This window comes from Triticum aestivum, chromosome 4A, assembly GCF_018294505.1.
Source record: "Triticum aestivum cultivar Chinese Spring chromosome 4A, IWGSC CS RefSeq v2.1, whole genome shotgun sequence".
In the NCBI taxonomy this organism is placed as follows: Eukaryota; Viridiplantae; Streptophyta; class Magnoliopsida; order Poales; family Poaceae; genus Triticum; species Triticum aestivum.
In genome coordinates, this window is record NC_057803.1 from 14,089,963 (window position 1) to 14,104,768 (window position 14,806).

The 14,806-nt window shown below is 48.0% G+C and overlaps 1 protein-coding gene across 1 annotated transcript; it reads right to left on the minus strand.

The window, feature by feature from the left end:
- Window positions 1-2,160: 2,160 nt before the first annotated feature.
- LOC123084804 (primary amine oxidase) lies at window positions 2,161-12,979 on the minus strand. Its single transcript, XM_044506318.1, has 8 exons — window positions 12,061-12,979; window positions 9,910-10,294; window positions 9,728-9,841; window positions 9,017-9,649; window positions 4,415-4,537; window positions 3,330-3,429; window positions 3,048-3,196; window positions 2,161-2,778 (listed from the first exon to the last, which is right to left on the minus strand). The coding sequence occupies exons 1-8, from the start codon at window positions 12,918-12,920 to the stop codon at window positions 2,548-2,550; spliced, it is 2,595 nt and encodes an 864-aa protein (XP_044362253.1). The 5' UTR covers window positions 12,921-12,979; the 3' UTR covers window positions 2,161-2,547.
- Between the last annotated feature and the right edge of the window lie 1,827 nt (window positions 12,980-14,806).

A 14,806-nucleotide genomic window follows, 5' to 3' on the forward strand; every position in this document is an offset into this window, starting at 1 on the left:
CACAAAGCCCAATCACATATGCCCTGTTCCAAGTAGACAAAACACCCAAAACCGTGAACTCCTACTTATATCATCATCAAAGAGCTTGCACACTCCACATAAATATTAGCTGCATGTTTTCGTAACTGGTGCTATTATAGCTCCCAGCATACTTTCTAAATATAGGGCATCCTTGTATCAGCACATACCAATTACTTCCTACAAGGAATGATCTTGGTAACTGGCAGTATTAGGACAAAATAATGCTAATAATGCAATTAAACTGCTTTTGGTGATTAACGTGGAAGTTTTTGCTGATTCTTTATATATAATTATATGTGCAAATAGTCTGTTCATGCTATTAATCTACATAGATGATTTCAAAGCTTGGAAACATGAATTTTGACAGCAAGGTCTACTATGTGTGAACTTGTGGTATAATAATAACACTTACACTGCAGGTACTGAAATAACAAAATGTACACTTACATTTGCAGGTACTGAAATAACAGAATTTACATAAAAGTGTGCATTGACATCATAGAGCAGAATATAATTCCTGAACAGTAGTAGTATGTATCAGATGGGGAGTGGATAGTAGGGAGGGGAGGGATAAAGCTGTGCACTGACATCAAGTTCTCAGTTTTTATTTACTGTTACTTGTCATGGAGTGCTTCATCATTGCGAGTTTTATGTATGTAATCGTTAACTCGCTGATTGTTGATATATAGCAAGATAATACATCTGCAGTATACTTCATCAATATCATGGCAAGTTTATATGCCAAGTAATCTTCGTGGATGGGTCTGATTCCTCTTCATTATCGGAGCTTAATTAGTAGGCCTTGTTTGATGGGAACAAATGTTTCTTTCCACATCACTTTTGCGTAGCAAACTATGCAAAATAAGCTCATTTTCCTAATGATGGGCTCTGAGGGATTATGTTAACAACTTCCTAGCTAGGGATTAAACTATCTGGCATCTAAGTGATGATGTTACTAAATCCTAAACCAAGTCCATGTCATCATCATCATCGCAAATACAAAAAAAGAATCGCATAGCATCTTCAAAATTTTACTCGTCAGTTTACTAATTTTCTTGTATCAAATATGTAGTACCATGCAAAATCGCTTCTAGCACACATGCATTAACAGATTCACACGTACATGGTATAATTCATTCACACAGATGCAAGAACAGAAGGAAAGCTGTAAAGGAAAAGGGACAGATCAGTGGCGCAAACTCCTGCACCAGCCGCGAGCGTTGTGCCAGGATGCGAGCAGCTCGCGTGCCTCCCTCAAGTCATCACGCGCCATCCCTTCATGAATCGTTGAGAGCCTCCTCCTCCGTCGTTTCGGGGTAGAAGATCGGAGATAGCACCGCCGCGCCTCGTGCCCTCATCCGCGTGCTGCTATGACCTGGCTGTCCTCGCGCCCTCGCCTAACCAAGGAAGGAAATGGCTCCGTCACCGCTACATGGAGAGAAGGGCAAAGAGCGAGGTCGCATGCGTGGCGTGGGAATTAAGAAAGCAGAACAATATTTCGCCAAGCTAATGATTTCCGTCGAGCAGCTGCAACTGCTCATCCGCAGCAGCCGAACTCGCCCGACCACAGCCAGCTCCTGCTCCACTCGGTCCCGCGCCACTTAGCCGCGCTCAAGACCAACCGCTTCCTCTCCGTCTCGACGACGCAGAACCAGCAGCCCAACCCTCGCTGGCACCAAGGGGCACCATGGCATGCACGCGCACCAGGACGCCAGGAAGACCCGCCCTCGCCACCAACGCGTCGTGCACGCTGGATGTCGGAGCAGAAGGAGTTGCGCACAAGATCCGGAAGCACTTCTGTCACTTCCTGGCGTGAGCCGCGGAGCGCACGGCAGTGACGCCGTTGTGTCTCCTCCTTGCTCATCGCCGGTGGCGAGACGTCCTTGAAGCTTGGGCTGCCCACAGCCTGGTGCACTTCCGCCACAGCCCCTCACCCTCGCACGCACCCGCCTCCTCATTCATCTTCCTCCATGCACCTCCTCCTTCACAGGCGGACGCCTGCGAGGCGGTAAACGGAGTGAAAGCGAGAGACGATAGCCACGGAGAAGAGAAAGGAGAGCTTTTTATAGATGTGTATGGCGGTGGAGGATTCGACCACGATCATCGAGAGCGGAGCATCGAGAAGAAGAGATAAGGAAGAAGAAGGTAACGGTGGTAAGATGAACAAACCAAATAGTACGATTAACATCTAAGTATGCATACATAAATTCCTGCTGCATGTCCCAGGGCTGCAATCAGGAGCCATAACAGATGCGTAAGGACACATGGGAAATTGCGAGCAAACAGCTAGTGCATGTTTGGCCAAAATCTCTTGTGTAGCTTGTCCACCGCCACCAGCACAGCAATATACTCCAACTCTTCTGGCAAACAGATTACCGACTTCCACACCGGCGGAAGTAAAATGTTTTCTGGGGTTTCCACCTCAACTTCAACGAACACCACCTTGGCCCTTGAAGGAAACACACCACCTATGCTTCTTACACAGTTTAACATCCAAGGCGGAGTGATTCAAAACCCTGAACGCTTTTAGGTAGTGGTTTCAGTAGTAGGCTGCGACTGGGATGCGCGAGCCCGAGCTGCTGCCGCTCTCTCCAGCGCCTTGAGCCTGTTAGCCTCCATGCGCGCCTTCTGCTCCTCCGTCAGCTCAACTTTGCTTGGCTTGCTCCCGCCACTCTCCTCTCCATCTTGATGCTTCTCTGCCTCTTTTGGAGCCATGGGTTGTTCAGCGCTTTCAATGCCAGATCTTATTACAGGTTCCTGTTGTGCCATCAACGAAACAATGCATCACTTTTTAATCCGCATAACACTCCTACTGGAGTAACTAGAGTACAGAGTCCTATAATGTCTAGGCATGGCTTCAGGATATTAACACTAGCAGCATCTGTTACTAACAGTTTTTGCTTTTGAAGAACCTTCTATTTTCATTTCATGGATGGGATGAATCACACGGAACTTACATATGTGTCCTTACTCCTTAGAGCTGACAACAGCCATGTCAAGTTAAACAAGGCAGAGTATTGACTTACATCGGCTGTCTTTTCGTATATTTCATTTCGCAAATCCTCTTGCATGGGATCCACGTCATCACTTTCCATCGCAAATGGGTCCACATCCTCATGATTGTCCGTCGACGGAGATTCTGTCCCCAGGATTGGGTCTTCTTGTGTGGTTCCATCTGCAACAGATAGTGAGCAATTTGCTGTTACTGGAATATAACAAATACAGGTTAGAGATACATGCAAGTACTTTCAATCTAGAATCATAAAGATTTGAGTATGTGCACTTTAAACAAAACAAAGAGGTCAGACCAGGTTCTCCCTCTGGTATGACTTCTTCCACTGGCGGTTGATGCAGTAGTGTAGGATCCCCCCCTCTGGCAACCCTTTCCTTCAATTCCGAAATGCATCTCTAAGATAAGGAAGGACAGTGTCAGTGAGAAATACATATGTCCAGGGAGAACAAGGTTGATTGACATGATGGGAGCAGCCAAAAACTAAAATACACAAGTAGTTATCTAGGCATATTAGACCACACAAATCAACTGAAATATGTGAAATAGCTCAAGGACAAGTTAAATCTACACATATTCCCCCTAAACATAATCTTGCTCCACATCAAGAATCAACAGATTGATGAGAAGGCATATTTTCTGAAGTGGCATGATGAGGAGCATAACAACTCTTTTTCCGGAAGTAGTGTTTACTTTTTCATGTTCGCTTAACAGATCTTTATGTCAATGTGCTGCAGGCCCTTGCCTTTTGCATTGCCTATCTTCACGAAAATATACTTCACCAAGTCATTATTGAGATTTAAGAAGCCAACATGCCTTAGTGAAGTAGCATAGTAAATTAGTTGTGGCGGCGACTTAACATAACCCTGAAGGGGCTAATCAAATCAGTTTAGTTGATCATGCTCTGAAGACTGCTCAATTTACATGTAACAGCATGGAAGGAAACCCCGAAAGGGAGAAATATCTCAAAGAGAAGATAATTCAACACATATTCCCCATAAACATAATCTTATGCCATGACAAGAACCAACAGACTGGTGAGAAGGCGTATTTTCTGAACAAGTGAATGGCAACGAGCATAACATCTCCTGTTTTCAGATGTATTGTTGTACTCTTTTATGTTCACTTAAAAGAATAACCTTGTGTTAATGTGTTGCTTTTCCATTGCCTATCGTCATAAAAATATTACTATACCGATTCATTATTGAGGAGATTTACAAAGACATCATGCCATAGTAAGATAGCATATGCTAGTGGTGGCAGCAACTTAACACTTCAGGAGCTAATCAAACCCTGAAAGGAAACCCTGTAACTGCTCTGAAGACTACTCAATTTACCTGTAACAACATGGAAGGAAACCCTGAAAGGGAGAAAGAAGCTTACCCTAACGCGGCTACTGGCCCCAACTTTCTCAGCTTTGCGCACAAACTGATCGAAGGAGTAGTAAGGGATCAAGCGAGAGTGCCAGTCCGCGTAAAGCTTGATCAGATTGCCAAGGTCTTCCACCTGACAGTAAGACAGTAAGTCATTTAGGAGGCCAACGGAGATCCGAATAAGGACAGGTGTGCAGTGAGCAACATCATGCAACATTCTTTGTTCATGTGCAGCACACATAGGTTACAACTATCTATTCGAATGTTTTGACTTCTGATGGCACATATGCAGCAAATTACTGAAAGTGTATAATAAGGAATGAAAGCATCGGCATGTAGCAGATGTGACTTTGCATCTACAGTTTCTACACGGGGTTGATCATCTAATTGAACAGGATCTGCAGAGAAAGGAGGTATTCATTGTCCGCTGGGTGGAGTTGATCGGCGGCAGGCATACCTCGGATCCGGGCCGGGCGCGGGGCTTGAACGCCTTGGGGAAGTAGCGGAGGACGAAGCCCAGGCCGTCGTCGGAGAGGAGGAGGTCCGGTGTGAGCTTGGGCCGCGTCGTCCTCTCCTTCTTCTTCTTCTTAGCACCATCCTGCGGTGCCTCCTCGCCCTCAGCCGGAGCCGCAGCCGCAGCCGCCGCGGGTTTGGAGAACTGTCTCGGCTTGTAGGGGGCGAAGCGGGCGGCGCCGGCGCCGGCGGCGGGGTTGGGGTTGGGGTTGGGGTTGGTGGAGGAGGACGGCGGGGCGGAGGGGCAGTCCCGGGACCAGTGGCCGGGGCGGCCGCACTTGAAGCAGCCCGTCGGCGCCGACGCCGCCATGGGATGGAGGGAGGGAGATGGATCTCAGGATTTGGGAATCGGAGATGGGGAGAACAATTTTGTTGCTTCCTTTTGGCGGGAACGACAAGGTGGGTTGGCGCCATCCATTTTCCCTCTGTTTCTGTTTCTGGGCTCCAGTGGATATTGCTTATGGGCCATCATTTCCCACTGTTATTGCCTATGGGCCGTACCGTGCCACGATCCGGATTATTGCACACTTCCAGTTCGGCTCATTCGTGTCGCTCGTTTAGGAAAAAAAATGGTTCCCCACAGAGAAAAGGGAAAAAACTGGATCTTTGGTTGTTTTTAGTTTTGAAATAGTTGAGAACATAACAAAGATTTTTTAAAATCTTCGTGATTTTATAAAGTCCATAAATTCGAAAAATATATTCATGAATTCAAAATCACTAAGCCAAAAAAGTTCGCAAAATTGAAATATGTCCGTGAATATGAAAAGGTCAAATAAATTTTATGAATTTGAATAAAGGTCACGAATTCAAAAAAAGCTCTGAAGTCCAATAAAGTTCCCAAAAAATCATGATATCAAAGAAGTTTATGAATTAAAAAACACGAATATGAAAGAGTTTGCAAAGTCAAGAAAGGTTCGTGAGAATTCAGAAAAAATCTTCAAGTTGAAAAGATTTCTGCGAATTCACAAAATTGATAAAGTAAAAAACACAAATTTGAAAATGTTCAACAGTTTAAAAAATCACAAAGTTAAAAAAATATGAATAAGTAAAAATTACGATTTTCAGGAAAGATCATGAATTTGAAGAACAAGTTCATGAAATGTAAAATGAAAACTGAAAGGAAAAGAAAAAAGGAAGAAGGAGAAAAATAAAAAAAAATCAACCAGAAGCTTCATAAAACCGGCTAGAACGTTCCCAAAACCTTCCATGATAAACAAGTCACAATAGGTAGTATGTCCCCTAAATGGGTCGGCCCATTTAAGACTTTCGAGGGTGTGTGCTCGCCATGTACCGATAGGCCTCTAACCAATGCCTTAAACGTTGAACAGGGTTCAACTACCTTGTCTTGTTTGACTACAAAAGTTTTATCTTGTCTTGAAATAAGAAAACACGAAAGAGGTTCTTGGTAAAAACAATTGGGAGAAAACCAACCAACACTATCATGATCCTATTGTTTTTGGATTTTACTACAAATAGAAGGTCACATATTATAACATGGCAAGTCGAATTCCAGATGGCAAATTACGTTGTTGCGAGGATGGCAATTTAGTATAGCAAGCATGGCGAATCCTTGCCATCTTTTTTTTCCAGGAAATGATAGGCTTGGCAATAGAAATTGCCATCCCCATGTGAACACAATTTGTTGTGAAAGCGTTTAATTTGTCATGCTTAAAAATATGACATTGGATTTTTAGCATTCCCATATTTTTGCAGTGAGTAAAAAAACATACGGTCAACTATCGTCACATTGTGGAAACAAATCCTTGACAAACTTTATGACAAAAATCACAACAATATGCCATCTTGATTAAAACGGATGGTTAAATCTTTTATCTTTTATGTCGAAAAAGCTAGCCCCCACTAACTATTTTCGAGCACGTGCAACTATGTCACCTCATCACCTAATAATAAGCTTTAGAAATTGTTTGTATGTGTCATTGATAGACAATTTTCTTCTCACACACTTTAACGGGCTTTTCTCAAGCTCCCTATCGGTTGCACATATGATGTAATCAAACAATTGTTGCAGTCAATTCCCTCAGCTATGTACATATTTTGTTATTATTTGTTTTACAATTTCCTTTTTCTTTCTTCTTAAAAGGTACTCCCTCCGTAAAGAAATATAAGAGTGTTCAGAACTTCAGATCAAGGGATCTGAACGCTTTTATATTTCTTTATGGAGGGAGTAATATAATGTTAGTAATTCATTCTTTCTTAGAACACTTTTTTTGTTATTTATTTATTTTTCTTCATTTACTTTTAATTGTTAGCCTTGTGAATTACAAGGCATCGGTTCGCTTTCTGTTATGCTTCACACCAATAAGTATCTGGCAGGCTCCTTTTTTCGTGGTTGTAAAAGGTCGGGTTTTTGATTTATTTTAGTATATACATACTTGTTCATTGATGCTCAAGTATAGACACAAGTACTTTACAAATATGTGGGCAAATTATACAAAATGCGAAAATACACTATTATATGTTTATTCTTTGCATATTGAAAAAGTGCAAATTTAGTGCAAAATTATGTGCAAGTTATTTTTATGTTTTTTTCATTTACTTTTTTGCTTAAAGGGTAATACCAATGCCAGCAATTCACCCTTTCTTATAAAACCTCATTATTTTGATTGTCTTTAGTTTTTCTTGCAATTTTATTTCTTCTTTAAGGGTAATACAAAGACGCATTTTATGTGTAAATTATGTGAAAAAAATATTTTTATAAAATCATTTTCTTTCTTCTTAAGGAGTAATACGATCCCGCTAATTCACATTTTTTTTGTCTTGTGTCTTACTAGGTATCAGGTCAGTTATGTTATGTTTCAAACCAAGCACGAGTATGTGGTAGATCTTTTGTTTTATGGCTGCGCAGGTCCTATTGCTCCTGTAAAAAAATCGACTGAGACAAAATTTGGAGCAAGTTGATTTTGATTTTGCTGCACGTTCGTCTATTCTTTGGATAGGGCAAAACCGGACTCACCACAAGTACTAGAATTTCATGCTGACCGATGACCGATCCTTTTTCTCTTTTGGTTATCGGGGTAACCGGTTTTGTATTGTCCTTTGCTGTTGCCTCAGCCCAAGACCTATCGGGTTAACAGGTTTCTATTTGTGATTAATTTTGTGTTACAAACTTAAAATGGAATTTATATGCCTCAGCCCAAGACCTACCTTTTTAGGCCCTGTTCGGAACTTTCCCGCTCCGTTGAGTTGGGGAGCTGGGTTTTGGCAGCTTGGTCAAATTAAGCTAAAGTTTGATCCGCTCCGGGAGCGGAGTTAATGGAGCCGAGAGAAACCGAACGCAGCCTTAGTATTCTTTAGTCAAGTGAAATATTTTTTAGTTTCGGATGATTTTCTCGTCTGGTTTGAAGGCGCCCAGCTACAAAGGATTGTATCCATGGTGATTCAAGTACACATAAAAATCACGTAGCTCTCGTTGATCTACGCAAAGAAGTAGCTGGCCCGGCCCTATGCATGAATATCAAGGTCCAATGCACAACCTTTGTTACAGCTGGATGATGAAGTCTTCTAAAAAAATCTAGATGTTGAAGTGAGCAGCTCGTATGTGGTTCATAATAAAATCTCTATAAAAACTTGTATTTAGGAACAGAGGGAGGAGGAACAATCGAGTAAGGGACTGACTGAATTTTATCAATAATACTACACGTACACGATCATTCATGCAAAGCTTTACAGGAAAACGACGTGGCCCCATCTAATTGCCCCCCCCCCCCCCCATTTTCACTGGTGGGGCCGTCCTGCTAATTAAATATCTGCCAATCACAACCCCTCAGCCTGTAAACCCCCTGTAAAATGTCCGTATGTCTAGCATTGCTCGATTTTTTGTGGCAACTGACCCAAATGGAAAAATCAGTTAACTTGCACCTAGCCTGTCCTTTTTTTTTTGCTGGTCTGTTGTGGGTTCCAGAGCTTTGGGAATTCAATTTGTCGTATGATGCCAATCGGGATCGCACGGCGTATCATCTGGAATCACCGGTGCACGAGCAGTTCACGAGAGGCGGCTGGTCAAGCCCGGCGGTCTCGTGGTGAGCAACGGGTTCCTCTCGAAGAAGTTGGCCGGCCGGAGCTCGAACCCGCCGCTCACCGTCGGCATGACCGGGAAGTCGTCCTGGTAGGGTATGTGGTGGATGCCCACCGTGTACCACAGCACGATGTCCTCGTTCCGCACCCCCCTGTCCCTCTTACTCCAGGCGGCCAGGCCGTCGTCGCCGGTGCTCTGGTCGGCGTACAGCCCGGGCGCCCACTTCTCCGCCTTGCTGTACGGCGTCACCCGCACCTGCTTCTTGCAGTAGCTGGCGCGCCTCTGCGGGAAGTCGTCGTCGTCCAGCACCGACGCCGCCGTCGCGCCGCCCGGGACGACCCGGTACCCGACCTCGTTGCCCATCCGGGTCCGCTTGTTGGGGTTGACGACCAGCAGGTCGGCCGGCGCGGCGTTCACGTCCACCTGCGCGTCCGCCTCGGTCTCGGCCACCTCCCGGCGCACCGTCCAGTAGCTCCTCCTCGGCGTGCCGCCCTCGTTGCGCTTGGTGGCGATGGTGTTCTTGACGAAGGAGTTGTTGGTGCCGTCCACGTCGAGGTCCAGGTGGTACGTGACGTAGTGGTCGTGGTAGACGGCGAGCGCGTTCTCCGCCACCAGCGTGCCGTGCGCGTCCTCCGTGATCTGGTCCGCGTGCGTGTAGGCCGTCCCCTTCACCTCCAGCAGGCCGGTCAGAGACACCTGCAACGCAGCGGCGCATTGCATCGATCAAATTTGATTGCCTCTGTTCTTCGATTGATGATCATATAATATTCATACCGTGAATTTGATGGAGCCGCTGGTCTTGAACTCCCAGTCCAAAATGTAATCGTAGTTCCCACACGACACCACCATCCTCACAACCAAGCTCACGTCAGGCCGGACCTCCGTGATCTGCATCAGAGGATTGGTCATATGACTCGTATTCATGCACGTCAATAGAGCATGGGCCGATTGGTTACCAGTCGGTCGGGGAAGCCGGCCTCGGTGTGGCGCCACGCGACGTCGCCGGCGTACCGCTCGAAGACGCAGATCATGTTCTTGTTCTCGACGGGCTTGCCGTCCTGCCCGGCGTAGTAGCCGTCCAGGTAGGCGGCGTTGGCCGGGCAGTCGGCGCCGGGCTGGAGAGGGAAGGCCCAGAGCCCCAGGCCGTACTCGCCGGCGTCCAGGAACGTGCGGTAGTACCACTCCTCCACCGGGTCCATGTACGGCACGAAGACCTCCGACACGAACCCGCGGTAGAGCACCCGCCGCCGCGCGCCGGCCTCGGCGTCGTGGATGGAGGCGAGTGAGATGACCGTGCCGGCGCGCACGTCAAAGCCCACGTGGAACTCCCAGTTGGCCCACCTGTGGTCGTAGCACGCTAGACCGATGAGTGTTTTTTTTAATATAATATAAGGTCTGATCGTCGTGTCATCATTTTTTATATGGTAAAGTACTGTGAAATTTTCGATGTAGCTCATATACATGCCAAGTAAATTTCAAAACTTCGCATAAAAAACAGTGGATAATTCCCCAGAGAAAGGCCGATAGGTTTTGCCACGGCATGAGAAAAGAGAAAAGAGATTCCCGCAAAAAAAAAAGAGAAAAGAGAGAGGGCGATCCGACTACAAGCATCACCGGGGTTCCCTCACCCCCGTCAGTTGCTCCGGTGGTGAGAGGAAGGAGAATCCCAGGATCTTGTCTCGCGTCAGCATGATAGTCTAGTTTTTTTTCAATTAGGATCTTTGGTTATCCATGGCTTTCTCTAGATCTTCGTTGAGGTAAATACACTATGAGTGTCTAAATTTACGTTCAATGGTCAGTTTGATATATAAAATTATAAAATACATGAAACGCGTGCTTGAACTTGCATAAACTTGCAAATACGGTGCCTTCCCCATATGTGGCCAAATGTGGTGTATGCGCTGTTCGCATGGCACGTCAACGTGGCATTGACTTACCGTGAGTGGGTGGGAGCAAGGAGAGGGGACGAGGCTCCTCTGACGTACTGCAGGGTGCAGTTGGGCCACTGACAGGTGGGCCCGGAAGCAAGTTGGCCCACCTGTCAGTGACCCAACTGCACCCTGCAGTACGTCAGGGGAGCCGAGTCCAAAGGAGAGGGGGTGCTGGGAGTGATGGAATTTTGCAGCAAACCCCCTCACTTTTGTAACTCTTATTTCTAATGTATCATCGTGTTAATGTGAGTGTGTCTATTTCGATGTATAACTCTTAAACCGAGGAGTCACTAATTTTAGAGATTACGTGCAACTACAGCTATTTCTGAGTCCCCACGCAAAAACAAGCTATTTCTGAGTCGATTATTGATAAATATCAATCCCAGCCAGACAATGAGACAAGCCGTTCAAATGTACTCATAGGTGGGTAGCGTGTCACGAGTCAGGACTGGTGATTAGTGGAAGCCGTGATCTTTATCCACTGTATTCTACTCACTCGGTTTCTAAATATTGGTTTTTTTAGAAATTTTAAATGAACCTGAATATATATAGATATACTTCCTCCATTTCAAAATATAGTGCGTCCGCGCTTTCCGAGGTCGAACTTTGATCATATATTTAACGAACGGGACCGACTGCGACGGAAGAAAAAATTACATAATTAAAACTTCTTTCGAATACGCATTCACTGATATAACTTTTGCTCCCGCCGCAATCGGTCATGGTAGTTAAATTTACGGTTAAAATTGAAGCACAGAGATAAAGGAAGCATTACATTGTGGAATGGAGGGAGTATTTTAGAGTGTAAATTCACTTATTTTGTTTTGTATGTTGTCATTTGTTGAAATATCTAGAAGGACAAATTTTTAGAAATGGAGGGAGTACTATCCGTCGTTGTCATCGTGGCCTCGTGCACATCGTGTGCGTGTTTTGCCCCAATGTTGATATTTTTCAGATTCGAACCAGCAACGAATCGTTTTGCAGTGACCAGAGCAACAGAAAATGTCAGACTCTGTCCTCAAAAAAGAGAGAAAGAAAAGAAAATGTCACACTCGCGCAAGTTGCTGTCCCCTGTCCACATGCTAAATTTAAAGCCCGCGGCGACATTTTGATATCGATTTTGGTACAGTATACCACGTGCGTGCAGTAAAAAAAACGAGGTAGTACGAGAGTTACCTGACGAAGTGGCCGTCGATGTCGAAGCCCCTGCCCTCCGGCTGCACCACCGTGCCGGGCGCCGGCGCGCGGCCGGCGTAGGGCGGCCCGGCCTTGCCGGCCCGGTAGTCCGTCCCCTCGGCCTTGGGCACCGGGAGCAGCACCCTGTCCCTGTACCCGACGATGGCCATCCGGTCGAGGTCCACCACGAGCGTGACGCCCTCCAGCGGCCGCGCGTAGAAGTTGGCCGTCGCCCCGGCCACGAAGCACAGCAGCTTCACCACCCTCCGCTCCTCCGCCGGGGGGTCACCCCCGAACCACCCGACGGGGAACACGGCGCAGAGGACGTCGGCCATGTCCACGCCGCGGCGGCGCACGGACTCGACGAACGGCGGGTGCGCGGGCGGCAGCGCCACCGCCGCGAACTGCTCGTCCAGCGTGAGCGTCGGGAAGCCGGCCCCGCGGTGGACGGCGTGCGCGAGCACGGACGGCGCGGCGGCGTCGGTGACATCGACGCGGAGCTCGTGGGACTGCCCGCCGGCGCGCGCGATGACGAAGGCGCGGCGCGGCAGGGCGGCGCGGGAGGAGGAGGCGGAGTTGCCGTAGGCGTAGGACAGGACGTCGGGCTTGTCGGGCTCGTCGAGGCCGACGTAGTGGAAGGTGAGCGGGCGGGCCGGGACCAGCGGCGAGGCGAGCACGGCGTCGCGCACGGCGGTGAGCTCCGCGGGGGAGAGGGGGTCGAACGGGTGCGGATGATGGGTGGACGCCGCGGCGGCGGCGAGGATGGAGACGGCGGACAGGAGGAGCGGGAGCATTGCGTGGAGCGGCGCCCGGGTGGCCGGCTCGGCGCGAGCTGAGGTTTGGATGAAGGGGAGGATCATCGATCCAGGGGAAGGAACGCTCCGTCGCTGTGCTGCTGAGTCGGAAGTGAACAGCAATGTCGACCGCGTGGCAAAACGTGGTTATTAGCACTTGAGCAACACAAGGTGGCTGTATCGCTGACAGGTGGGCGGTGCTGGATAAGGTGTGTCGGATGAGATTTTTCTTTCATTTCATTTCAAAATAAAAATAAAAAAGCGGGAACGGCCTCTGCATTTGATGTCCTTGGCTATATGTCACCGTCGGATCAGATATATGTCCCGTTTTTCGCCACTGACCACCAAAGCGTGACAGACTTGCAGGCCAACGCGCCTGTCTCCGTCCCGCGGCTGGCTCACACGGCATGGGCATTAGGCCAACTCCACCGCGTGATTTCAAACGGACGTCCGTTTTGTCCGGTTTTTGTTTTTTTGGTAGGAATTTGGAGTTGTGTCCAGGTCTGTTCTGGGATGCGGTGGCCGTGCGCCCAGCGCGCGGCCGCATCCTTCTGCCCCATCCTGTCCGTCAGGGCCAAAAAATGCCCAAATTTACATCAAAACTAGTTTTGAACCCAAATTTTTGTCTGAAAATTAAAATTGTTTTACAACTCAATTGAAATTGTCTTTAATAAAATAGTTTTACAACCAAATCGAAATTGTCTTGACTGAACATAAAATGGACAAATACATCTATTGGTTGCCGATGTGATCTCACACGTGCTCAACCAATTCATTTTGAAGATTCACATGAGTGTGCCAATCTGTTCAAATGTGGCCGGGTCTTGGTGCAGGGGCTCAATATTTTTACCTTGATAATCAAATCCTTGGTCGAAGATACTCTCATCACGCTCGTCCTCGACGATCATGTTGTGCATGATCACACAAGCAGTCATCACCTCCCAAGCACGGCCAGGGACTGACCCCCTGTACCGAGGAAGCTGCCGTTGAATATGGTCGTGAACGACCAGTCCAGCCACCACAAGATCGTCATCATCCGACAATGAATTGTCCGATGAACAAAGGAAGTGATGGAAGAAAAACTCGTCTCCACTATCCATACCTTTGTTGGCAAAAGGTCAAACACCTTGCGGTCGTGGTGGCGAAGAGGCCGTGATGATCACCTCGACGCAGCAGGGGTGGTTGCCGGCCGGCTACTGGCCGCTCTGGAGCTCTCGTCGGAATCTGCCTCGGCCGTCGTGGTACGTCGCCGGCAGTCGTGTCCCCTCTGCCACCGGCAAGGATGGCGACGGCCAAACCTCCTCCGATCGACGACCAAAACTACGGCGAAAGCGCGGGCGTGGTGGCGGCCATGTCGAGACGTGGTTTGGTATGGACGGCGGGGGGGGGGGGGGGCTGCGCGGTGAGGAGGCGGCCGGAGAATAGCGGCGGCGCGGGGCGGGGAGAGAGGGTGAAGCGTTGGGAGCGGAGGGACTGCTAGTGTTCCCGACAGGTGGGCCACGGAGGGGGACAAGGGCGTGCGTCGAGGCCGTCCGCGCGCGTCCGTTTCACCCCAAACCGAGCACAAGTTTGGGCCGGGGATGGGTCGAAAGCGGACGGAATCCGGACATTTATCCGTTTGAGGCCGTGCGCTGGGCCATCTCGTTTGTCCCTTTTACCCTAAACGAACGGGGCGGACAGAATAGGATCGCGCGGTGGAGTTAGCCTTAGACAGTGCTAAAAACGTGCTGCCGGCGCCTGCACGAAGTGGCCCCCGCATCGACCGGGCATATTGAGGCAGACGCCCAACTCCCCTGTTCCGGCCGGTAACTTTCCGACGCGCCTCTGGATGCCGTGGTCTCGCCTGTCGAAAGGTGGGGAATGGGAACGTATCCGGTGCATCTGTTTGTGGTGCTACTGATGACCTCCTAGCATATTTAAAAAACAAAATATATATGTGGCAACTATGTGGT